The following is a 25,135-nucleotide window of genomic DNA, read 5'->3' on the forward strand; positions in this document are numbered from 1 at the left end:
AGGAAGTGGACAAATTGGAGAAAGTCTAGAGAAGAGCAACAAAAATGAGTAAAGGTCTAGAAAACATGACCTGTGAGAGAAGATTAAAAATAGGGGGTTTGTTTAGGCTAGAGAAGAGAAGACTGAGGGGGACATACTTTTTCAAGTACATAAAGGTTGTTACAAGGAGGAGGGAGAAAAATTGCTCTCCTTAATCCCTGAGGACAGGACAAGAAGCAATGGGCTTAAATTGCAGCAAGGGAGGTTTAGGTTGGACATTAGGAAAAACTTCCTACCTGTCAGGGTGGTTAAACACTGGAATCAAGTGCCCAGGGAGCTTGTGAAATCTCTGTCATTGGGGATGTTTAAGAGCAGGTTGGACAAACAGCTGTCAGGGATGGGCTAGACAATAGTCCTGCTGTGTGTGCAGGGGACTGGGTGAGATGACCTCTCAAGGTCCACGCCAGCCCTATGGTAACTCAGGACACTGGGTGTCGAGGTGACAGCCCAGGGAGCCCTCTGCAGTCAGTAACACAAGCCTTGGATGGCTGTGGGCAGAGGTGGGCCCCTGCTGCAGTGCTGGTCACCCCCCTCACACAGGAGGCAGCTGCGTGTGGCTTCAGACAGGTGATGAGACAGACCAAAGGCCTGGAAAAACTTGTGAAAGGTTGGGCTGGCTTATAGTAGAAAAAAGTTAATACTGCCCGGCTACCCGAGGGCTGTTCCGAGCACCTACACCAGGGGTAGGCAACCTATGGCACGCGTGCCGAACGCAGCACGTGAGCTGATTTTCAGTGGCACTCACGCTGCCCGGGTCCTGGCCACTGCTGTGGGGGGCTCTGCATTTTAATTTAATTTTAAATCAAGTTTCTTAAACATTTTAAAAACCTGATTTACTTTACATACAACAGTGTAGTTATATATTATAGACTTAGACAAAGAGACCTTCTAAAACTGTAAATGTATTAGTGGCACGCAAAACCTTCAATTAGAGTGAAGAAATGAAGACTTGGCCCACCACGTCTACCGGGTCACCAGTCCCTGGCCTACAGTGTCTCTTCACGCACAACAGGGACTTCTGATGAAACAGAGGATTTGAAACCGTTCTGAGGAAACCCTTCTTCATGCCATGGGTAATTAGAGCGTGGAACTCACGGCCACAGGACATAGTTGAGGCAAAGCTTAAGCTCAGGACGTGCCTAAGGCCACAGAGCTGGACCCCTCCGGCTCCTCTCTCCTACAGGACAATGGCTGTTGGCTGGGTTGGTTCCTGCTGGCAGGCGCTGGCTGGGCACGGGGGCCTGTGCCACCATGCGGGGTGAGGGGCTGGGCAGGGCGACCTTTCCCCTGCCTGGGAAAGCAAGCTGGGGCCAGGCAGGGGCAGACAGGGCCTGGCTATGACTGCTGGCCTGGCGCTAGACCATGCACGGCCAGGCAGAGCTGTGCCCCTGGCAGGGTAGCTGAGGGGCTGCTGGGGTGTCTGTCTCACTGTAGCTATAAACTGGGGGCTGTGATCCTAAATCTCTGGGTGAGTCTCACCCCCTGGCCGGGACAATGGGCCTGAGCCTGGGGCAGGCTGAGCTGTGTGTCCAATGCTGATGCTGTTACTCCGCTGCCCCCCTGCTGGAGTTGCCCAGGCTGGGTCGGGCCTAAACAAGGCCTGGATGATTCCTGGGGCAGGGCTTCCAGCTCTGCCCGGTTGCACTGGGCACCCTGCAGGCAGCCCGGGCTCTGGAGTGGAGCATCTCACCTGCTCTACTGCGAAGACGGGCAGAGTGCTGGTTCTCCGAGCCTGCAGCAGGGCTCCTGGGCCCTTGGCGTAAGCTCCCAAACTGCATGAGTCTCTCATGACCAGCGGTGACACAATTAACCAGGCTGACAGTCTGCGTTGCCAGTAGGCTTCAGCGTGAACATCCCATGGCCGTGAATGGCAGCAGCTCAGCAGCTGGCGCTGGGTCACGGAGAGCCAGCTTTAGTGGCAGGGTGGGAGGCGGGCAGAGCCTGCAGGGCCCTGCTGTGGAGAGCAGCTGGAGCGGGCTGGGGCGTTCGCACACTCTGGTGTGTTCCTGCCCGTGGCTGACTCGTTCTTTCCATCCCAGCAGCGGCCTCTACCTGTTCCTCCTCCTCAACCTCAGCCAGGCGCTGCTGCAGCTCGGCAGCCGAACAGGAATTCCTCAGCTGGCTTGGCCTGGCCTGCTTTCAGGTGGGGAGGGGGGAGGGAGGCTGGCCCTTTCCCTGGCCGGCCGGGGGCAGCAGTGCCCTGCCAGAGCAAAGCCTCTGACTTTTTCCACTTGTTAAAGTTCTTGCCCAAGGGCCGGCCGCTTTATTGCTTTCGTCGGGCTCTGGGGCTGGGGCAGCGTTTCCTGGGGCAGGCACAGCGGGCCCTACTCCCTGCCCTTGCCCTGCCCCTTGCTGTGCCTAGCACAGTGGCTATGGGCGCGTTGGAGCTGGGGTCAGAGGCCAGCCTGCAGTGAGCCCATGTGCCAGGGGGAGCAGTCCTGAGCTCCAGGCTCGGCTGGTCACTGGCCCCAGGTCTGGCTGTTCCTGCACCACGGGGCCTAGTGCCCACGGGTACCACGTACCTGCCAGCATGGGAGGAAGTGGGTATGGCCCTAGCTGGGCTCAGAGCTGAGGGCCTAGGGCCAGGCCGGTGCTTTCGAGGAAGGCAAGGTCCTGGGGTGAATGGAAGGGGAGGCCCAGGCAGGGGTGGGTGCTGGAGGATGGTTGAGGCTGGGAAAACTGGTGGGGCGGGGGGCAGAGGGAAGTACCTGGAGTGGGTTTGTGCCGGGGGGGGGGCATGCATCTCCTGGCCAGAGGGGCAGAAACCAGAGTCCTCTCGGCCACTGTCAGCAAACATCTGCTCTGGGAGCTGGAGCCAGCGGCGAGACTGTCCTGGCCTGACCCAAGAGCTGCTCCCAGCGCTGGTGGGGAAGGGTGGGCTGGGGCCCCGTGTGGCCAGCAGGCTCAGGTACCAATTCCCCCCCTCAGGACAGGTGCCTGGGCCCTCCCCCACACACATCACGGGCTGGACTGAGCTGCTGGCAGCTAAGCAGGGTGGGGACGGGGACGGGGCTTTGACATGTGCTAGCACAAGCCCCCGCATGGCCCCCTGTAGTTTCAATAACTGCCGGAGGCGGCTCTGAACTCACGGCACAGGCCCCAGGGGTGGGGGTGAACAAGCCCGAACTGGGCAGGCTGCTGCTATCACCCAGCCTGGCTCCAGCGGGGGGGTGGGCTCCCCAGAGCCGAGTGGGGGCACTGGACTGCCCAGGGGCCCCCAGCAAACCTGCTGTCCATCAGCCCAGGCTCCTGGGTGCTCACAGGGTCTCCCCAAGGCAGCTGAACGGCTACCCCAGCGCCGGACCCGGGCCCTGCAGTGCACCAACGGCCCATCGCTGAGTGCGGGCAGGGGGCTCAGGGCAGGGATCCTTCCCCAACTTTCAGCTGCGTTAGTGGGGGGCACCTGCTCTGCCCCTATAGTACAAGGCAGTGTGTGCAGGGAGCCCAGGGCTGGGCCAGCAGGGTGGGGGAGCTGGGCCTGAGGGACATGTGGAGGTGGGGAGCCCAGGGCTGGGCGAGGAGGGGGGCTGCCGTTGGCCTGGTAGAGCCAGGGAACGTAGGAGAGGAAGCAGGGCAGGGGCCCGGGCAGAGCCGGGGAACGTAGGACAGGAGCAGGGTGGGGGCACGGGCAGAGCCGCAGAACGTAGGCCAGGAGCAGGGCGAGGGCGGGGGCCCGGGCAGAGCCGGGGAACGTAGGCCAGGAGCAGGGCTGCTGGGGAGCCCAGGGCTGGGTTACAAGGGCAGGAGTGAGATGCGCTCGGTCCCAGGCAGCTTGGCCATCTAGGTCACAGCTCTGGGGCTTTTAAAACCTCCTGCCCCCTCCCCCTGGGCTGGCAGCAGCAAGCCCTGCCCCCCCGGGGCAGCGAGGGTGCCCTGCAGAAAGCTCTGGGGGTGGGGGGTTTACTGCCAGCCCCAGGGGGCCAGGGCAGCTGGCCCAGCAGTTAGCTGCCCTTGGCAGTGAATCTGCAGAGCTCACGTGCCCACGGCCCGGCTCCCCCCAGCTGTCTGGCAGCACGAAGGGGCACTGCTGGCGGAAGGACACGTTGCAGCTTCTGCCAGGCTCACTTGTGTCTGGAGTGGCCCAGCCCACACAGGACAGTGCCGCAGCCCGTTCGTGTCCAGAGGAGTTTAATGAGACCCCGTGTGTCCCGGTGTGGAGCCCAGCGCACGGCTCCCAAGGCAGGCAGCCTGCTCCAGCCCTGCCCCTGCTGGGAGGGGTGGGGACGGGTGAAGAGAAGCCAGGAGCTCTGGGGCCCGTGGTGCTCCGGTGCCATGCAAGGCTGGCGGCCGTGCCGGGGTTATGCGAAGAGGCGGATGGTGGCGTCGGCGCCCGAGGAGAAGAGCCAGGGCTGGGTGGGATGGAAGAGGACGTCCAGCACGCCCAGGTCCCGGGCCGGCGCGTGGCCCTTCAGCACCTTCACGGGCACGATCAGCGGGTTTTGCAGCAGGTCACTGCAACAAAGGGGACCAGGTAAGGGGGGCCTGTGACCCCGCAATGCGCTTGGGCCATTTGGCTGCCCACCACACACCCTCCCCAGGGACATGGGGCGCTCCAGTGGGGACAGCGGGCTGCACCCACAGAGGGCCAGAGATGCCCAGGGTCCGTGTCCTGTCTGCAGAGAGGCTGCCCATGGGCGGCAGCGCTGGCCCTTTGCCTGTCCTCGCCCTCCAGCACTGGGGGCTGGCCCCTGTCACCCCACGGCTCGCGAGCACTTAGCAGGCCGTGGCGCCACCCTCCCCCCCACCCACGTCTGGCCGCCCAGCCCGGGGCCCGCGCGTACTTGTAGACCATGCCGTGGCAGACGATGACGCTCCCGTCGTCCGAGCCCGAGGCGAAGAGGGGGTAGTGCTTGTGGAAGGCCACGCTCCTCAGCGCCTTCTTGTGGTGCCTGCAAGAGACCGGGTGAGACGCCTGTCAGTGCCAGGACCCGCTGGGGCCGCCCGGCTGGCCCACCATCCCCAGCACCAGCAGCCTGGGCCGGGCCCCTGCGTGGGTGGGCGGTGCCCAGGGGCCTACCGCAAACAGGGACAGAGCGGTGCCCGCCTGGGCGCTGAGGGCGAGATGGCAGCTGACATCCCACTCAGCGGGCTGGGGCAGCCAGTAGGGGAGAACTGCTTTGGGGCTCCACAAAGAGGGCAGGGAGCAGCTGATCCAGCCGAGGGAATCTGGCGCCAGGCCGGGCAGTGAGCTGGCTATGGGTGGGGGACACGACACCAGGAAGCCAGCATGAGCGGGGCAGTGTCCTGGGGCAGGGAGAGACAGCGCGTGCCTACAGGGCTCTGGGGAGACCCCCAGGACGCCCCCGTTCAGAGGGGGTGAGGACAGAGCTGGGCCTTCCCTGGAGCCTGGGCAAGGCGCCAGCCCTGGAAGGGGAGGGGGCAGGACCACGAGGCTGCATGGCTGGGGGGGCTCCATTCCCCCGGCTGGGGGCTCGCTCGGCCCGCCGCACTGGGCTGGGGGGTGGAGAGAGGGGCGGGTGGCTGTGGGGCAGGCGAGTGGGCAGAGGGGCGGCTGTGGGGAATGCCAGCGGGCGGGCGGAGAGGGGGAGCCGTGGGGCGGGCGGGTGGAGAGGGAGAGCTCGGACCCAGCCGCGGCACGCTCACCTCAGCACGCGGTAGGGCTTGGTGGACAGGTCCAGGTCGAACCAGGCCAGTTTGCTGTCGTAGCTCCCACAGATCAGGTTGTCTCCTGCCAGAGGGAAGGGGACTGAGCGGGGCGCTGCCAGCAGCCACAGCCCCTGCAGGGGTGTCGCACACACCACCCCGCCCCCCGACACCAGGCCCCCTGACAATGTCCCTCTGCAGCAGTGTCTCCTCCTCACCACAACATTGTGCCCCTCTCCCCGACACCAGGGCCCCCCGCAGCATCGTGCCCTTCTGACACCAGGCTCCCCCCCCCCGTGGGAATGTGTCCCCCCCAAACCGACTGTGGCTGAGGGAACAGGATCCTCCTGCCCCCCCCCACCCCCGTTAACTGCCCTCCGCAGCCTGGCCGGGGCTGGGCAAAGGAGCTCATGTCGGCCTGGTGGACGGGAGGGGCCCTTGGCCCCCCCCCCAGCCAAGGGAAGGCAGGGCGGTGCCCAGACCGGCTGCCGGGGGCCCCACGTACCTGCGGGGTGGACGGCCATGCTGGACACCCACTTGCAGTTGGTCAGCAGCTTCTTGGCGAGCTCCTGCTTGAGCAGGTTGTAGAGGCGGACGTAGCGCTGGGTGGCCACGAAGAAGAAGGGCCGCAGCGGGTGGAAGAGGACGCACTGCACCTGCCCCTTGCTCCGGCGGAAGGGGCTCTGGCTCCAGCGCTTGCTGGCCTGGTGGATCAGCACCTGCGTGTGGCCGTCGTCAGCCAGGACGCTGGCCAGGTAGTCGCCTCTGGGATGCCAGGTCACCTGCTTCACGGGCTGCGGAGCAGCACGGCCAGACGTCAGCTGCTGCCCGGGGCCATGGGGAGCCGCGCAGCCGGGCTGGGAGACGGGGCGCCCCATGGCAGTGGCGTGGGCAGGGCTGTTTGTGCGGCTCCAGCTCTGGGGGGGCTCCGGGCCCAGGCGCTCCGACCCCCGGGGAACGTGGCTCGGGCCCTGGGGTGCTCCGGGCAGGGGCGCTCGGACCCCTGGGGAACATGGCTCCAGCCCTGGGGGTGCTCCGGGCCCGGGCGCTCGGACCCCTGGGGAACGTGGCTCAGGCCCTGGGGTGCTCCGGGCCTGGGCGCTCGGACCCCTGGGGAACGTGGCTCAGGCCCTGGGGTGCTCCGGGCAGGGGCGCTCGGACCCCCCGAGAACATGGCTCGGGCCCTGGGGTGCTCCGGGCAGGGGCGCTCGGACCTCTGTGGAACGTGGCTCGGGCCCTGGGGTGCTCCGGGCCCGCGCGCTCGGACCCCCGGGGAACGTGGCTTGGGCCCTGGGGTGCTCCAGGCAGGGGCGCTCGGAGCCCCGGGGAACGTGGCCGCTGGCAGAACCCGAGCAGGCCAGGCGAGGTGACGGGGGACCAGCACGTGGGGACAACACACCCTCCCGAGAGGCGCTGGGAAGAGTTCCCACCCTGTTCCAGCCCCCCCGCGCCCCAGCCCGGCCAGGCCCCCAGCCCCCCCGTACCTTCCCATGCCGGATGATGAGACGGACGCCTCTGGTGTGCTCGGCGCCGGCTGCCACAGCCCAGGTGACGGGCTGCAGCCGCTCCTCCTCCGGCGGCTCGTAGGCCTCAATCACCTGGTCCGTGGCCCCGTACAGCAGCTTGTCCCCGAGGCAGGGGTTCACCAGCAGGACGGACTGCTCCCTGTAGGGGGCGCTGCGGGTCAGAACCGGGGACAGGGCCTGGCCTGCCTCCTCGCCCTGTGTGCTCAGGTGACAACCCCAGCCATGGCCTATGGGAAGGGGAACCCAGGGCTGGGCCCTGGGGGCCTGGCCAGTCTCCGACCTCTGCCCCCAGGAGCTCTGAAATCCAGCTGCACCCTGCGCTCAGGGCAGCCCCTGCCAGGCAGACGGCAGGGGGCAAGTGATGCCTGGGGGGGAGGGGAGCACGCAGAAACGAGATGGGGGCTGGGGGTGGCCAGTCACATGGAAGTGAGAAGGGGTGTGGGGGGGGTCATTGGGCTGGGGGGTGTCACAGAGACGAGATTGGACAGGGGAGTCACGGGGCTGGGGGGTGTCACACGGCAATGAGATGGGACGGGGTCACAGGGCTGGGGGGTGTCACACGGCGACGAGATGGGACAGGGGTCACAGGGCTGGGAGTGTCACACACAGAAGATGCGGTGAGCGGGGGTCACACAGCAACGAGATGGGATGGGGGTCACAGGGCTGGGGAGGGGCTGGGGGATGTCACACAGAGGAGATGTGGGAGGGGGTCGGGGGGGTCACACAGTGACGAGATAGGACGGGGGGGGTCACAAGGCCGGGGAGGGGCTGGGGGTCGCAGCGGGAGGTGTGTGTGTGTCACAGGGCTGGAGTGGGGTTGGGGGGTGTCATACAGAGATGCGGTGGGGGGGTCACAGGGCTGGGGGTCGCAGCACGGGGGAGGGGTGGTGGTGTCACACAGTGATGGGACGGGCAAGGGGGGGTTGTCACTCACAAAGCCACGGCCACCAGGCAGACGGTGGGGTTGGGGGTCGCAGTGGGGGCGGTCACACAGAGGAGATGCGGTGGGGGGGTCACAGGGCTGGGGGTCGCAGTGGAGGGGGTCACACAGCGACGAGGGGTCACAGGGCTAGGGCGGGGTTGGGGGGTGTCACAGGGCTGGGGGTCGCAGTGTGTGTGGGGGTGGTGTCACAGGATGGGATGGGCGGGGGGGGGGAGGGAGGGTTGTCACTCACACAGCCATGGCCACCAGGCAGATGGTGGGGTTGGGGGTCGCAGTGTGTGTGGGGGGTGTCACACAGAGACAAGGTGCGATGGGGGGTTACAGGGCTGGGGCGGGGTTGGGGGGTGTCACACAGAGGAGTTGTGGTGGGGGGGTCACAGGGCTGGGGGTCGCAGTGTGGGGGGTGGTGGTGTCACACAGTGACGGGACGGGACGAGCGGGGGGGGTTGTCACTCACACAGCCACGGCCACCAGGCAGACGGCGGGGTTGGGGTTCCAGGCGACACTCTTCACCACGCCCTCCACCGGGAGGGTTTTCATGCAGCGGGCGCTGCTCACCTCCCAGAACCGCACCGTGCCATCATCGGAGCCTGCAGGACAGGCCAGCGGGTGGGTCCCTGAACAGGCAGGGGCCAGGCCCCGTCTCGCACCCAGCAGGGCTGCGCCCCCCTCGCCAGGGCAGGCAGCAGGAGAGGGCTCAGGGGGGCGTCTGCCCGTCTCCGCCCGCGGGGGCAGCTGGGACCTACCGGGCCGGGCCGTGGCCAGAACACGGCAAGCTCCCAACAAGTCCTTGGCACCAGCTCTGGGCAGGGCCATTTCAGCACCTCGGGCTCCCTGAAGGGGAAGTGAGTCAGCATGGACCCGGGCCGCCCCCCTGCAGCGCCGCACTGGGGCCCCGGAGCTGGCCAGGCTGGGAGGGGCGAGCGCCCCCGGGGTTTGCTCCTGGGCCCATGCAGAGAGACAGAGCTGGGGCTGGGGGTGAAGGGAGAGGGACAGGCCCCGCCCAGGCTCATGAGGTTATTTTTAACACCTGATCTCAGCCACTTTCCCAGCCCGTGGCCAGGAATCCAGCGGTTGTGAAACTCCCGACGGCGCTCGGGCCACCCGGTGGGAGCTGCCAGCCCGGAACTCGATGTGCTCCCAATGCCCTGCGGGCCAGCCCGCTCCCCACTGCCCTGGGGAGGTGCCGGAAGCGGCTGGAACCCCCCACCCCCGGAACGGTTTATAGGCACCAGGGATTGCCACGAGCGTGTGCTGGGCCGGGGCGGCAGGCCTATCGCTGGCACCTGCCTCGTGCCCAGGGGAACTCTGCACTCTGGAAGCGAGTCACTGGGCCAGCTGGAGCGGCCAGGGGCAGTACAGGCAGGGCCTGGGATCGAATCCCCGCCATGGGTCCCATAGCTTCCCAGGCCTCTCCTTCCTTCACACCCCTTCCAGCCAGCTGGCCCCTGCCCGCTGCAGTGCCCCGGGAGAGCCCGGTGGGCAGGGAGGCGGCTGCTCCTCGGGTACACGCAGAGCTGTGCCAGGCACAGGCGGAGGAACCCCCCTCGTCCCCTCCCAGCACTGAGGGGTCTGTGTGGCTCTGGGCCGGCCGGGCACCCCCCTGGGCACAGACAGCTTACCTGACACCAGCCACTGCCCGCTGGGGGAGATGCTGAGGCAGCGCACGAGGCCGGTGTGCCCGCGGTAGACCTGGTGGAGACAATGAGACGGGTGAGGAGCTGCCAATGCCACTCGCTGGCGTTCAGCTCGCCCAGGACCCCCTTGCACACGTGGCAATGAGCCCTGTTCTGGCGGCTAGGGACTCCAGGTGCCCTTCTCCCCCGGCGAACGGGCTCGGGCAGCTGCGAGGGCACCGGGACGCTGACGCCAGGGCTGGCTGCTCCAGCGTCTGTGCCCAGCTCAGGCCTGCGCCTGCCGGGGGCAGAGATGAGCCCGGGCCACGGCGGCGGAGTGGGGGAGGCTGGGGAGAGACGGACAGGCCCACGGTGGGGGTCTGAGAGCTGCGACTGCTGCTGGCCCCCCCCGGCGTCTGTCCTGGCAGCAGCACACCACTTCTCTTGCTCAGAGGACGATGCCCCAGGCCACACCGAACCTCAGGGCCGGGGCGGGTCCATAAGAACATCCGACTGGCCCCTACCAACAGTCCCGCTAGCTCTGGGTCCTGTCTTCTGGCTGGGGCCGGTGCCAGAGCACCAGGGGAATGAACAGACCAGAGCAATTATCCAGTGACGCCTGGTCCCAGCTTCTGGCTGTCCGGTTTAGGGACACCCAGAGCAGGGGGTTGTGTCCCTGCCGCTCCCAGCCAATAGCCATTGAGGGACCGATTGTCCCGGAACTTTCTTCTTTGGAACCCAGTTATACTTTTGGCCTTCACAACATCCCCTGGCAGCGAGTTCCACAGGTTGACCGTGTGTTGTGTGAAGAAATCCTTCCTTTGGTTTGTTTTAAACCTGCTGCCTATTAAATTTATTGGGTGACCCCTGGCTCTTGTTAGGTGAAGGAGTAAATAACACTTCCTTCTTCACTTTCTCCCCACCAGTCATGATTTTATAGACCTCTGTCATATCCCCCCTTAGCCAGCTCTTTCTAAGCTGAAAAGTCCCAGTTTTATTAATCTCTCCTCATACGGAAGCCGTTCCATGCCCCTAATCTCTACTTTAATCTATTCTAATGTATCTCTTTTAAGGGGGGGCGACCAGACCAGCCCGCAGTATTCATGGCGTGGGCGCACCAGAGATTGAGATAGGGGCATGACAATATTTGCTGTCTTACTATCTGTCCCATTCCTAATGGGACTAGCTCACGTCCCAGATGAGAAGCCCCTTAGCACAGCTTCAGATGTCAGGAGTCAAGGTCATTCTCCCCTATACATCTAATGACGGGGTGTCTAGATTGCCTCCTGCAGCAGGGAGTTCCACAGCTGCCCTGGTCTCTATGTGTCCCCTTAAGGCCTGTGCTCTGGGATGGGGAAGGAGGCTCCCATCAGAGCTTATTGCCCCCTTCTGAGTTTTTCTTTCCTGCCTAACTAAGACGCCTCAGCCTCCTTCACTCCCAGCCCCAGCCCGGTCTCTGTTCTCCTCCGTGTGCCCCCTCCCCTCACCCCCAGCCCTGAACACACCACAGGGCATTACCAGGGCCTGCGTGGTGGGGAACGGCTGCAGGTCCCGCGGCTTCGGCAGCTTGGGGATCAGGTCTTCTGGGTCCACGTTCACCTGCAAGAGAACCAAGCCCGTGTAGCGCACAGGGGGCACACGGTTGCCCCACCTGGGGGGGCCGGGCAGCAGGCTACTGGCCAGGGCACACTGCTGCCGGCCTGCTGCATCCCACTCAATCAGCTGGGCACCCACATGGCCCCAGGGCGACAGCGAGCAGGAGCCGTACTGCAGAGCTCGGTGAGCTGTTTGTGTGTGAGGTGGATTTCCTGCCCTTGGCTCTGCTGGGCCAGTGGCCTGGGGTGCCCCAGTCACCCCCTCCCCACACACACACACTCACCCTCATCTTCCTCTGGCGCGGGCACAGGTAGAGGTCGAGGCAGCGCTCGAAGCGCTCGTGGATGAAGCGGGGGTAGGCTGGCACCGCGCGCAGGCACCGGTACTGCTGGGGCAGGAAGTTCAGCTTCCGCTCCGCGGCCTCCTGCTGCTCCCAGGCCAGCTTCTGCAGGGCAAAGGGCAAAGGTCAGCAGCCGGCCCCCAAACCAGACACCTCTCCGGGGACAGCCTGCTGGGTCCCCAGGGGATCTGCTTTCCGTCCCCTCCCCGGGGGGGGGGCCCCAGGTGCCCAGAGCCCGGCTGCCAGGGGCAGAGGGAGTGTCTGAGCCTGGGAACCAAGCCCATGGCAGTGCCAAGGGGCCTGGCCCAGAGAACTGCTCCCCACACTAGCCACAGAATCACAGAAACATGGGGCTGGAGGGGCCATGAACTCCATCCCCCCGTGGTGGGGCAGGGCCGAGGAGCTCTAGACCAGCCCTGGCAGGGGTTTGTCCAGCCTGTGACGGGGACCCCACAGCCCCCCTGGGCCGCCTGTTCCTGATCTCTAACCTAAACCTCCCTTGCGGCAGGTTCAGCCCGTTACTTCCTGTCCCACCCTCGGTGGCCCCGGAGAACCGCAGATCCCTGGCCTCTTGCACAGCCCTGAGCCCTTTTCGCAGCTGCACCCCACTGCTGGGTCACGCTCAGTGTGGGAGCCGCTGTCACCCCGACCCCTTGCCACAGGGGCCTTTGCACTCGTCTGTACTGAATTTCATCCATGCCGAACCTGCCCGCAGCACCCCCCGGAGCTCCCCACACAGACAGTGCACCCGCCATAGCCCCATGAGCCCCCCCATATACGCAGAGCACCCCGTCCTTGCCCCTCACCTCCTCCTCGCTCAGCAGGTACTCGGGCGGGGGGTTGTACGACTCCTCGTGGCCCGGCAGCCGCAGCTTTGGGGCCGGCACGTGCATCTTGTGGCGCCCCAGGATGGAGTTGGGGTCCTCCTGGGCCCAGAGGTCATAGTAGGTGGGCGTGTCCTCCTTGGGCTTGCGAGGTTTGATCCAGCCCATCTTGATGGCATGGACCAGCTTGGAGACCTGCCGAGCAGGGAGAGGCCACAGAAAGGTCAGCACCAGGATTCGGGGGTCCTGGCTGGGGGCAGCTGGCACTGACAGGCTCTTACCTTCTCCTTCTCCAGGAGGGAGGGGATGAAGCTGCGCTTGTCAGCCGGGCGGTTCGTCACCGGGTGGATCATCACCTGGCTGCTGAAGAAGTCAATGGCTGGCTGGGAAGGGAGAGCGAGGGGTCACTCCGGCTGCCCCAGCTCCTTCCCTTGGCCCACTGGGTCACCGCCCAGCCTGGGAAGGCAGGAGGGCCACATGCTGCAAGGGAGACGCGCCGCACAACCACCCCCAGAGGTGGCGGCCATGGGGAGAGGGGAGGGGGCCTACACAGGCCTGGCCTGGGAGGTGGGGGCTGTGGGGGGAGGGGAGGGAGCCCCCCTGGAGGTGGTGTCCCGAGGGGGGGAGGGGAAGGGATCCCCACACAGGCCCAGGCCCAGGCCCAGCCCCAGAGGTGGTGGCCACGGGGTGAGGGGAGGAGAGGGGGCCCACACAGGCCTGGCCCGGGAGGTGGGGGCTGGGGGTGAGGGGAGGGAGCCCCCCTGGAGGTGGTGTCCCTGGGGAGGGGAGGGGAGGGGAGGGAGCCCCACACAGGCCCAGCCCTGGAGGCGGCAGCAGGGTCCCCTACCTCATAGGGGTTAAGGTGCACGTCTCCGAATTGCCCTTTCTGCAACCGCTGCACCAGCTCCACCTGCTCGTCCGTCAGCCTCACGTCCACCCCCGTCTGCTTGTCCTGCACCGTCCGCCTGAGGGACAGGGACACGTGAGGGGCGAGGGCTGGGCTGCCGTGTGGGGCTACCCCGTGAGGCCCATCTGGAGAGCGCTCCGCTCCCAAAGCCCATCTCGGTGCTGGTCTGCAGGAGGCGAGCCCCCTTCCCGCGTCCTCGAACCGACTCCTGCGGCAGCCCCCGCAGAGATGCCAAGGGAGCCCCCTCCCCCCCAGAGCCGGGCTCTCCAGGGCAGGGGCAGGAAGCGAGGCTGCAGACCAGGCCCCTTCGCCGGCCCTGCGCTGGCTGGGAGTAAGTAGGAGGGGGCTGGGCGATGGCAGGACTATGGCCCCCCCAAATGCACAGAGGGCTCTGAGGGTGCAGGCAGAGGGACGGGGGGGAGTTTATGCTCCAGGCTGTGCCACTCTGCCCACAGGAGGGGAGCTGCCGGAAAGCCACGGCAGAGAGCCCAGGGACCCAGCCCCCAGCCAGCATAGGGCGCGTGAGAGTCTGCTCTGTGTTCACTGCCGCGATGCATGTGGCCCAGAAAGCACCTGCCTCCCCCCGCGGGGTACTGGGGCGGCAGCAGGCGAGCTGCGGAGAGCCCGGAGCCCGTGCTCGGGGAGGGGACACAGACAGAAGCCAATGGAAAGCTGACCGGTCGCCCCGCGGGCTCCGAACACAGCAGCGCGCCGAACTTTCCTGGGAGCAGCAGACTTCAGACACCACGTGCTGGGGCTGCCCAGGTTTGGAGAGGGAGATGCACATGCCTTTGTCCTGCCTGGGAGCACGACCCCAGGCCGGGGCGGTGGGAGTGGTCGTGCCCCTGGCCTGGAACTCAGGGCGTTCCTGGGGGAAGCAGGGGGACCCCAGCCCCTCACCAGTAATCGGGGTTCTCCATCTGGTCCAGGAACTTGTCCAGCTCGTCCTTGGTTCGGATCGGCTTGTAGATCCTCTTGCCGTCCAGGTCGTAGCCGATGTGCGGGTAGTCCTGGTACCACTCCATGGGGATGTTGCCCACCGTGTTACGCACGTCCTGCAGTGGGACAGACAGCGGGAGGTGAGCTCGCACCTAGCGGGTCTCAGTCTGACCTTCCATCTCCCAGGCCAGAGACCCGCGCTCAGCCCACTCCTAGAGCAGAGCTGTTAGAAACGCAGCCCGTCCGATCTAAACTGGAGAATCCACCCCGCCCCCGGTAAGGCGTTCCAAGGGTTAATTACGCTCACACCTTCCTTCTAGTGTGAATGTGTCTAGCACCGGGTCAGACCTCTCTCTGCTAGACTGAAGAACCCACTATTAAACGTGTGTTCCCCACGCAGGTCCTTACAGACTGTGACCAGGTCACCCCGACCCAGCTCCTAGCTAAGCAAAACAGACAGCGCTCCTGGTGTCTCTCGCTCTCAGGCAGGTTTCTAAGCAGTTAATCATTCCTGTGATTCTTCTCTGACCCCTCCCCAATTTATCACCATCCTTGTATTGTGGCACCAGAACTGGCCCCAGGATCCCAGCAGCGCTCGCCCCAGGGCCACACACAGCGGTACAAGAACCTCTCTGCTCCACCTCCAGATTCCCCTGTCCCCTTAGCCCTTTTGCCCCCAGCGTCGCACTGGGAGCTGATGTGCAGCTGATAATCCATCCCCCCCATCCCACAATCTTTCAGTCACTGTTCCCAGGATAGTGCCCTCCATCCTGGGAGTACGGCCTGCACTGTCCCAAAGGCTACGCTGACATTTAGCCAGATTAAAACACGTATTGTTTGTCTGCGCCCAGTTCACCAAGCGATCCCAAGTGCTGTGCCAGTGACCTGGCCTCTTCGTTATCTGCCACTCCCCCACATTTCTGAGTCCTCGGCAAACGTAACCAGCGATGGTTTGATGTTTTCTTCCAGGTCACAGATCCAAGTGACAACTAGCACAGGGCCAAGCATCAATCCCTGGGGGAGCCCTGCAGAAGCTCACGCGCTGGGTGAGCATTCCCTGCCTAGAGCGTGTGTGATGCCACCCCGCCGTCTGAGCACATCACCGCACCACCGTCCCTCTCGCAGCCAAACCGGCGCGCTCCCCTCCCCAGACACCAGTCCTGCCACAGAGGGGGAAGTGGGGCCAGAGAGGAAGGGACGTGTGGGTCTGACAGAGCTGGGCGGGGACTGGAACCCTACGCTCTAGGATCCCAGACCCATGCTTGCTCTAACAGAGCCCTGCCCCGCCTCCACCCCAGCATCCCGCACGGCGGCTCCTCCTCCTCCAGTCCACGTGCTACTGCACCTGTGTGCCCGCCCCAGCCCCTGCCTCCACCCCAGCATCCTGCACGGCGGCTCCTCCTCCTCCAGTCCACGTGCTACTGCACCTGTGTGCCCGCCCCAGCCTCCACCCCAGCAACCCACACAGCTGGCAGTCCTGGCTCCCCACCCCCACCCCCACTCCTCCGGCTGGCTGCAGGTCAGCGCTCTGCTCTGCCTGGGCGGAGACCCAGGTTCGCGTCTCTCCTTTGGCTGGGCCTGCCTTGAAAAACCCTGGTCAAAATGGCGCGAGGCCTGCGGGGACCTATCGGTTCGACAGGCTGCAGGGTCACACAGATGGCTGTGACTGCGTTCGACAGCCCAGGGAGTGCCAGGAGCTTGCCAACGTGACCTTCAGCTGAGCAAAGCTTGGGCGTCCCGGTGCACGCTTAGGAGACAGCCGGCCGCGGCGTCAGCACCCTCCATGGCAGAAACTTCTGCGGCCAACACGAGTGCAGATGGGGGATGAGCCCCCTAGGAAAGGCTCCTGCCTGGGGGCCTCGCCCCTCAGCTGCAAACACCCCTGCAGCTGGCGCGCCCTCCGGCTATGCTCTCCCCAGCCAGGCCCCACCCTCTCGCCCCAGCCAGCCTGCCCTGCCCTGCAGGGGAATGGGCACGGAGAAGGGTCCTGTGCCCAGCAAAGACTCTCTCTCCAGAAACCGAAGCCATTCTGTGTCCTCCCAGCGGATGTGCAGCAAACCCCAGCTGTGACCCACTGGGATGTGATGAAGTGGGAATGTTTTTAATGTTTTCTCTGAATACTGTGTGGGTGCCTCAGTTTCCCCTATGCATTTCTTAGGTGTCTAGGTGGGGGGAATCAGGGTGTGTGATTGTTGCAGAGCGCGAGAGGGCCAGTGTGATGCTGTCTGCATAGAGAATGGCCGACACTCTGTCTCCTGGCAACTAATGGCCTGGGCCCCTCCTCTGCAAAAATGCCAACTGAAGGTGTTGGAGAACAAAGAGATCAGGTGACCTCCTGGCCCGGGAAAGAGACGAAGGCCAAAGAGGAGGGGCTGGAGTGTGAGTCAGTTTGGGGCTGGCTGGGGAAATGGAGGGGCGCCCAGACAGAGCTCTGGCCTCCCTGCCCCCCACAAGATGGATCTGACTGAGGGAGTCGTTGTCTGTACCTGCAAGACCTGTCTTGGACTGTGTTCCTGTCGTCTAATAAACCTTCTGTGTTAGTGGCTGGCTGAGAGTCCCGGTGAATTGCAGGAAGCCGGGGGTGCAGGGCCTTGTCTCCCACACGCTCCGTGACACCCACTGGTGTGCCCGGCTCCCCCACGCCGTGCTCCATGGCTGCCGTGTTCTTCCAGCACACCGCCGGCAGCACGCAGAGCCCTGGGCGAGGGAACGGAGCCACAGGCCCCTGCAGTGGGGGGAGACTGATAAATAGCCCCAAAGCTGCCAGCAGCCAAGCCAGGACCCCAAGCCCTAGCATGCCGAAGGCCCTGGGCAGACGCTGGGCATGTGGTGCCCAGCCCCCGGGCTCCGCAGGCTCCCATCCTGCCCGTGGTCGTCAGCACAGCAGAACAATCCCTGCTCACTACAGATTTAAAGGGAACAAAGGAGCCCCGGGGGCAATACGCCCGCAACCCCCCCCCAGCCGGCAGAGCGTTCCCAGCCTTCCGCTGCCTGCTGGGGAAACATCATCAAGGTAAGCACCTGGCACGCCTCGCTGACCGCACCAGGTCTTAACGGCTTCCTGATTGGAACCATGACCAGGCTGCAGGGAGCCCTTCCACACAGGGTGCGGCTCGTTACCTGCCACACAGGGTGGTCCCCATTAGCACACGGGCAGGGGCTGGGGCTGGTCAGCCGAACACGTTCCAGCACCCGTCCTTCACACAGGAGCGAGCCCCATGTTTTCCAGGCCTCAGCCACCAGGCCCGCTCCCCCTGCGCCTGCACAGACAGACGTGCCCAGAGACAGACCTACCGGGGCCGTGCCACTGGGTTACACACACGTGCACGCAGTGGGGGGAGGGTCCCACGTCTGCTCCATGGGGGCTCGTGCACTTTCCTCTGCAGGCCCTGGGGCTGGCCCCTGTCAGAGCCTGGAGCCCGGCCTAGCTGCCCCTCGGCTCTGATCCCACCTGGCCGTTCCTCTGAACACACACAATTAACCGTACCGAGAACGCGGACAGCCACCCCGGGGTATGCAGCACACCCTCCGTCAGTCACCCCGGCCGGCCTCGTCCTTAACACTGACCGCAGGTTCCAGGGAGTAGTGCATGCTGGGACCATCTAAAGGAGAGGGCAGCAGGGGGATGTGGTTGGTGCCCTGTCATTGCAGGGAGCCCAGGACAGCACCCCATTGCATTCAACAGGCCAATGGCTGTGACCTGCCTCCAACCCACTCATCGTGTCTCCGCACTGGGCCAGGCTCGGGGCCAGCGGTGGCTCCCGCTCGCCCCCTCTCGAGGCGCCTGGTGGGCCTGGGGTTGAGCAGAGCCAGCCCCCAATTAGCAGCTTTCGGGGGTGTTTAACGACCAAGCCCCCCAGGCGTGCAGGGCACAGGCTGCCCGGCGAGGAGGGGGCCAGCGGGCTGGACTGAGGAGCAGACTCTGTGCTTCCCCAGGCACAGAGCCCCCCCTACCCCCCGGGAGGAAGGTGCGAACGTGACCTGCGCCCCACACTCTGCAGTCAGGGGTCACGCTCACTCGGCTGCACCATCTGGTCCCCATAAACACCTGCAGCACAACACAGCCTCCCCAGGAAAGAGGCCAGGGGCCCCGCGGAGGCAGAGCAGCAGCCCCTGGGGCCACATCCATCACGCTCCGCGCACACGTCAGCGCCGGACGTGCTCCGGCCCCGCTGGGACTCGGCCAGGAATTTCCCACTCAGGAGTGCCTGGGCTACGGGAGCCACCTGCTGCGCACACAGGAAGGAACAACGGCTTGGAGGGGAGCAGAGACCGTGGGTGTTACGCTGCCCCCCCTCGTGCTCCGGGCTACCTGGACTGGGGCGGGTGAGAGGAGACAGGCTCTCCAGGCTCCGTGTGCGCAGTGCGAGCAGCGGCAGCTCGTCAGCCGGCACTGTCCTCTTCAGCGGCCTGGCCACGCTGCTTGCAGACAGTGATGGAGGGACCGCAGGGCCCTGTGCCCATTCTGGCTCCCCCCGACCTCTAGTGGTGGGGGGTCCCAGAGCAGGGGGCCCTGGACCAACGACACAGCAGCACCTGCCACCAGCAGCTCCCGGGGAAGGTCCTCGGACCCAGATGCCAATGGCAGAACCAAAGGAACGGCGGCCTGCCACCACGCTGGGAGCCGGGACCGGTCGTTCCTTGGCCGAGGCAGTGGAGGGATGAACTAGGCAATGTGCCCTGCAGCTGGTGCAGCGAGCCCCAGATGATTCTGGGGTTCGGCACACCCGGGGGAGATCTCACTGGTGTGACTGAATTGGAGGCAGCCGCCAGGCAGGGCAGCGCAGCCACTGCGGCGTTGCAGGGCTCCAGCACGTTGGAAGGAGCTGCAGAGGCGGTGGTGACATGCCCCGTCGCTGGCTACCACGGTCTTGGTTCGCAGGCTCCCGGGGAGCAGGTGGACAGGCCACGGAGAGCGTCTAGCTCAGGCGGATTTGAACTATCGTCTGCTCAAAGGTGGTGGAGCTGAGCTGGAGAACGGCGCCAGGGCAAGCAGCGACCCGGGTCTCACCCAGTCCCACGGAGACGTCAAGCTGTGTCTGGTTAGCTTATCCCCGAGCAGGTCGAGAGGTGACCTGATCACGCTCCACAAGCACTGGCGCGAAGAGATTTCCGACAGCAGGTGGCTCGTTCGCCTGGCAGAAAATCCAGGGGCTGGAAGCTGAAGGTAAAAAACTCAGACTGGAAACGAGATGCGGATTTGTAACAGCGAGGGCCATTGGAACAGCTCACCTAGGGCACGCTGGATTCTCCACCACCCGGGCGGGTGTCTCTTCCGAGACCATCTGCTCTCGTCCAGCCAGGAGCGATGGACGGGCTGGAGGCAGGAGGGATGGGGGGAGTTCCCTGGCCAGCAGGTCAGACAAGCTCATAATGGTCCCTTCGAACGTTAACATCTACGTATTGGGAGTTCCTCCCCTCCCAAGACAAGCCCCAGGTCCCAGTGTTCTCCTGGCCCCACAGACCAGCCCCAGTGTGTGTCCTTGCTGACCTGCAGCCCTGTCCTAGCCCACAGCCCCGTCTACCCTCCCTACGCTTCACGTTGGCCCATTCTGGGACCACTTCCCCCCTCCGAGCTTTAGGTGGTGCGTGGTGCTGGCCGGGCTCAGGACGAGCTGGGAGGGTCCCTGCCCCTGGAAGTGGAGGTGGGTACCAGCCTGGAGGGGCCCCGCATGGCCCCAAGTTCCACAATGCAGCCGCCTTCCCCTTGGCTGAAGAGGCAAAGGGGCCAGCATGACACACTGCATCTCGAGCCGTGTGATGGTGCTTCCGACGTGGCGCACGGGCCAGGGGTGCAGAGGCTGACGCACGTGGGGGTGTTGAGGAATTGGCTCCAGGGGTGCAGCCAAGCTATGCCCTCCCCCACCCCCCCAGCTGCGTGTCACTAACCGTTCTAAGCCCCATTTCGCACTAGCCGAGCGGATCTGCCCCTGGCAGTGCTGGGACCGGAACATCCCTCTAACGAGCGGGCCCTGCAGCCAGCAGTAGCGAGTGCTCACTCTCGCACGGCCCCGGCCACGTCCTGTGTAGTTAACACATCACCTCCAGCGAGCGCAGCTCCCCGAGCGAGCGGAGCGGCCGGCAGCCCCCGCGTGAGGCTGCCGTCACTCAGCCTCACGGCTGGAAGTTGTTCTTGGACGGGCCCAGGCATTCCTAGACGCACATTCCTGGCAGCTGGAAAGCGTCGTAGGAAAGATTCTTTTCACAGCGTTTTCTTGAAAATATCCGGTCCACGTGGAGGAGAGAGGGACGGGGCGAGCGCTCTCAGCCACGGACAGCCCACAGGCCTGGCCCGGTGCTGGCACTCTGGGCTGCAGGGCCAGACAGAGGAGAGGAAAACAGGATTCAGCGAAGGGGCTGAATGGGCCCTGCCCTTCAGAATGACGCTCGGTCAGGGCAAGAAGGGGGCAGACAGAACTGGAGGCTGCCCAACAGGAGCGGGGGTTGGCTGGGGTAACGGCCATCCATCTCCCATGCGCCCTCCACCCCAGGGAGGGTCAGCAGCTCCTTAGCCTCGCGCCCCTCATGCCTGCCTGGGGTGGGAAAAGCTCTCAGAACCCTGGTCCCATTTGTATTTTCCGGGAAAGCAATCCAAGCTGCCCCCTGGGGCCTGTCCCCAAACACCCCGCCAGCCAGAGAGGCAGCCCGAAAGGCATTGCCCCACACAGCAGCTCCTCTGTCCACACGGCGCAGGCTGGCCAGGGCGTCACCTCCGGCAGACAAGCCAAACTCCCCGGTAATAAAACTTGGGGCAGGGGATGGATCCCAGCAGGGACTTTTCAGACTCCACCAGACAGTCTTGAGAGCAGCATGTAAAAGGCCCAGACAACCCTGATATCTGGAATCAGGGGGATGGTAAGGCAGTTGCTTGAAGCATGCAGGGGGACAGGGTGCTGTGAGGGACCAGTCCTGGCATCTGTGCTTGATGAAGACGCAGAGTTTCTGGAAATCCGTGTGTTAGCTCCTGGCCTGATTCCAGCACTGGTAATCGGACGCCAGCCTCTTTAAATTCACCTGCGCGAAGGGCTGCTGCATGGCTCACATACGGCGGCTGCATTCACCCCAGAGGGAGTTGCATTTCTGTGATGGTCAAAGCACGTCCCACTTTAGCGAGCAGTGCAAACGGCTCAGGGCTGCCCTTGGTTAAGGGATGCTAGAGAAAAGCTCGCTCATTAGCAGATGGGTTTTGCAACGCAGGCCCAGGGAAGGAGGGGGCGTGGGCTGGCACTCAGAAGCTGCTGGCAGTTTGCTGATGACTGGCAGTACTGCCGCGTGGCGGGGAGAAGCGATAGGTCAGAGTGGCGGGGCAGGAGAGGGGATATTCATTTCTGGAGAACGAACAATTGCCGCTAGTCAACGTGGGCACTGCCCGGGGGGAGGGCTGAAATTCCAGGCTGCCCCAATGGCGTGCACGTTTCTGGCTGTCTCCTATCTGGGTGCAGCCTCCACTGCTAGTCCCCTGGACCTTCCGGTGAGAGAGAACTGAGCACCCCAGGCAGCTGGGAGCAGAGCTGCTCAGACCAGCAAAGCTGCCCGCGCCCGAGGGCTGCACCCGGCCAGTGTAGAGGAGCAGAGCGCGGCCGCTGGGGACCACGGGGCCCAGCATGCAGTGGGGCCCGGCTGCACTCAGCAAGGGGCGGCGCTGCATGCTGGGACACGTAGACTCCGCAGGCTGGGCCACCGCATGAGGGCAGCTGGAGGCCTGTGGTCGCACTTCTCAGGCCGGTGCGGCAGGGACCACCCCGGCCTTCCTTTGGGCAGTTTCGACAATCTGTGTGTCGGGCTGGGGGGCACGACCTGCCCCAGGCACTGTGGCTAACAGGACAGGGTGGGGGGCGGGGGGCCCCGAGCTGGGGGAGCCACGGACAGATTCCAATTGCGTGGGTAGTAAAGGGACTGGAGACCCCCCCCAGTCCGTTATCAGCACTGGGGTGGGGGCACCGTTATTAGTCCTGGCCCATCGAGGCCCTGGGGCGCCCCTTGGGCCGACCGAGCACTGGGCCAGAGCCAGACGGGCGGCTCCCTCTGCCCCAGGAGTAAGGGGAGCAGCTGGAGTCTCATGTGGCGAGTCCTACCAAGCCCCCCAGACCAGCGACGAGCCCACAGCACCGGGGGGCACCTGGGAGAAGCACGAAGGGGTTTGTTTGAAAATGTCACCAGTGGGCGCTGGAGGCTGGCAGCCTGGACTGCGCGGCACCGAACGAGGTGACCGGTCGGGCCGTGACGGGGCAGGAAAGTCGCTCGTGTCTGACGGGGCAGAGCAGGGGAGCCGGTGGCGGGAGCGAAGAGGGGGTGACCTGGTCCAAGCTGCAGGCCGGGAGGAGGAGCTCTGCAGCAGCATTGCGGGGCAGGGCAGGGCTGCGTTCGTCCAGGCCAGAGAGCTGGAGGTTGCACTAATCGAGACGTGAGCTGGTGAGAGCCTGGGGGAGCGTTTTAGCTGCGTGGACGGAGAGGAGAGGCCGGATCCCAGAGATGCTGCACAGAAGGAACTGGCAAGACTCAGACACAGCCTGGCTGTGAGGCCCTCGAGAAACGTCCAGGTCGACCCCCAGGTTCTGGCTGTCACGGGGGGTAAAAGGGAGGCTGTGGGGAGGACAGGCGATGAAGAGCTCTGTCTGAGCCCTGCTGAGTGGGAGGTGATGGCTGGACATGCACGAGGAGAGACAGAAGCTGGCAGGTCTGGGGCAGGGGCAGCGCCGCGAGTCCCCACACAGTGAGAGTGTGTGTGTGGAGGAGCTGCCCCGAGAAGACGCGGAGGGAGGAGAGACGGGGACCAAGGACGGAGCCCTGTGGGCTGCAGAGGGGTGAGGAGGAGCCCCGAGGGACACGCTGAAGGAGCGTTAGAGAGGCAGGAGAACCGAGAGAGGACGGAGTCGGGGAAGCCAGGGGAGGGCGGGGGGGGACCCGACTTCCAGAAGACGAGTGTGGTCGATGCTGCGCCAGGTGACTGAGGCTGGAACGTGGGTTCTGAGCTTTGACCAGGACGAGGTCATTAGCGAGGAGCCAGCCCGGGGCCAGGCAGGGAGGGAGAGGGTGGCCCAGAGAACAACGCATGCCCATTGCACAGCCCCTCTCCCAAAGGGGCCGGCCCGGCCAGCAGAAAGGGAGGTCTCTCCCTAGCCATCGGGCACTACACGGCGCCCCACCTGGCAGGCTCTGAGCCCTAGACAGGAGAGACCAGAGCACCCCCGGGCTCAGCTGGAGACAGAGACCCCGGAGGGCGCCCATCTCCCGCCCCTGCCTGGCTTCAGACAAGAGCCCGGGCTGGAGACACAGAGCCGCCCTTGGGACAGCTCCCAGGCCCCACTCTCTGCATCACTGTCTTACCCCCTCCTTGCCAGCGTTTACCCCCCTGCCCGCGGACGCCTGGCCTGGGAGCATCCGGTGGAGCTGCGGCCCAGAGCCCTACATGCAGGAGCGTGCTGGGGGATGGGGGCTCTGCCTTTCCTGCAGAGTTCAGGGGGTGTGCTCAGCATTCCCAGCCTGCACTGCCGCTCTGCATCTGTCCCCGGTTCGCCGTCAGGCCGAGCCCGCCCCGTTCCCACAACGCCCATCGCTAGCATTTCCACGCACAAAGCCGTTTAGTTCCAAGCACTTCAGCTCGTCAGGGATTTACGGTTTCCCAGTTGCGTGAGTGAAGGGGGGTTCAGACGGGGGGTGTCAGACATTAGTTATGTCCTGGCAGCAGATACGGCGATTGTCAGCCTCACACAGCCATCCGCGAGCTCGTCGGCAGCCCACCTCCTCTACCTCACAGTGCCCGGTGCCGGTCTGGGTGCGCCCAGTGAAGTCAGGGTTTATCCACGTTTACTGATACCAAGCTGGTCCTTGCAAGCGGGGTCCGGCCCAGGAGCGCTGGGCACTCCCCACCCCATGCGATATCCCAGCACCCCGGGAGCCCCCGCGGCAGCCCCAAGCTCTCTGCACAGGCCCGAAAAGGGCCCTCTCTCTCGGGAGGCCACGCATAGGTTAATCCCAGCCTGGGAAGTGACTAAGCGGCCCTGGCCTTCAGGCCGAGTCACTGTGCAGACGGGAGCCAGGGCCCTGCAGCACGCGCAGAGACGGCCCCGCAGGGAGGAATCCAGCGCCTGGCTTGAGCACAAGGGACGGGCTGGCTCCTAGCCACTGCAGAGAGAAAGCCCCGTGCCCAGCAGACGTGATCCCCACCCAGTCCAGCGTCTCCGGTGGGAGCAGGTGGAGGCTGAGCAGCCCGGGGCCCAGCCAGGCATCTGCGGGGGGGGGACCGGAGGGGGGGGTCCAGCGTTGTCTCTGGCTTTCCCCCAATGCCTGCCGTCTATGGCCTTTTCCTCTGGAGGGGCTGGTCGCTGCACGACTCGCACCCCGAGTGCAGCACAACCGGACGGGGCCTTCCTCTGCTGTCTGCACCCTCCTCCCCGCACACCTCCCACTGTGACCCCCGGCGGTAGGGCAGCTCCGTGGCGAGGTGCACGCTTGGAGCCCGGCCCACTGCTCCTCCTTCCTGGGTTAGCGGTGGATTCCTCTATGGGCCAACAGGGCCGGTGTCCAGAGGCCCCTGCCAATTGCGGGCCCCCCAGAAAAATGGACACCCCAGCACCCCGACTGTCCAGTGCCCCTGCTGGGGAGCGGGGGAAGCCCCTGTGCTGTGACCCCATTTCCCTGGCAGGAGCGCGGGGGGGGTCCCTACTTGCTCTGGCCCAGGACCCCACAAACCACTAATCTACCCCTGCCTGGGGTCGATCCCAGGGGTTGGATTTGACCCATTTGGCTCCTCCCTCTCCTTCCCCTCCAGCTGAGGGCCCAGCACACTGCCAGGCAGGCT

The 25,135-nt window shown here is 65.0% G+C and overlaps 1 protein-coding gene across 1 annotated transcript in view; it reads right to left on the reverse strand.

Annotated features, from left to right (window-relative positions):
- Positions 1-4,150: 4,150 nt before the first annotated feature.
- The window catches only part of BOP1 (BOP1 ribosomal biogenesis factor), an 87,107-nt gene continuing 66,122 nt past the window's right edge, over positions 4,151-25,135 (reverse strand). The window contains exons 4-16 of the mRNA XM_054018487.1: positions 14,296-14,450; positions 13,336-13,453; positions 12,770-12,871; positions 12,471-12,683; positions 11,608-11,769; positions 11,247-11,327; positions 9,735-9,804; positions 8,570-8,702; positions 7,128-7,308; positions 6,149-6,437; positions 5,644-5,728; positions 4,821-4,928; positions 4,151-4,491 (exon numbers count right to left, since the gene is read on the reverse strand). Coding sequence (XP_053874462.1) covers positions 4,338-4,491; positions 4,821-4,928; positions 5,644-5,728; positions 6,149-6,437; positions 7,128-7,308; positions 8,570-8,702; positions 9,735-9,804; positions 11,247-11,327; positions 11,608-11,769; positions 12,471-12,683; positions 12,770-12,871; positions 13,336-13,453; positions 14,296-14,450 — 1,851 coding nt within the window. The 3' untranslated portion in view covers positions 4,151-4,337. The remainder of the gene's footprint in view (positions 4,492-4,820; positions 4,929-5,643; positions 5,729-6,148; positions 6,438-7,127; positions 7,309-8,569; positions 8,703-9,734; positions 9,805-11,246; positions 11,328-11,607; positions 11,770-12,470; positions 12,684-12,769; positions 12,872-13,335; positions 13,454-14,295; positions 14,451-25,135) is intronic.

This window comes from Malaclemys terrapin, chromosome 2 (genome assembly GCF_027887155.1).
Source record: "Malaclemys terrapin pileata isolate rMalTer1 chromosome 2, rMalTer1.hap1, whole genome shotgun sequence".
In the NCBI taxonomy this organism is placed as follows: domain Eukaryota; kingdom Metazoa; phylum Chordata; order Testudines; family Emydidae; genus Malaclemys; species Malaclemys terrapin.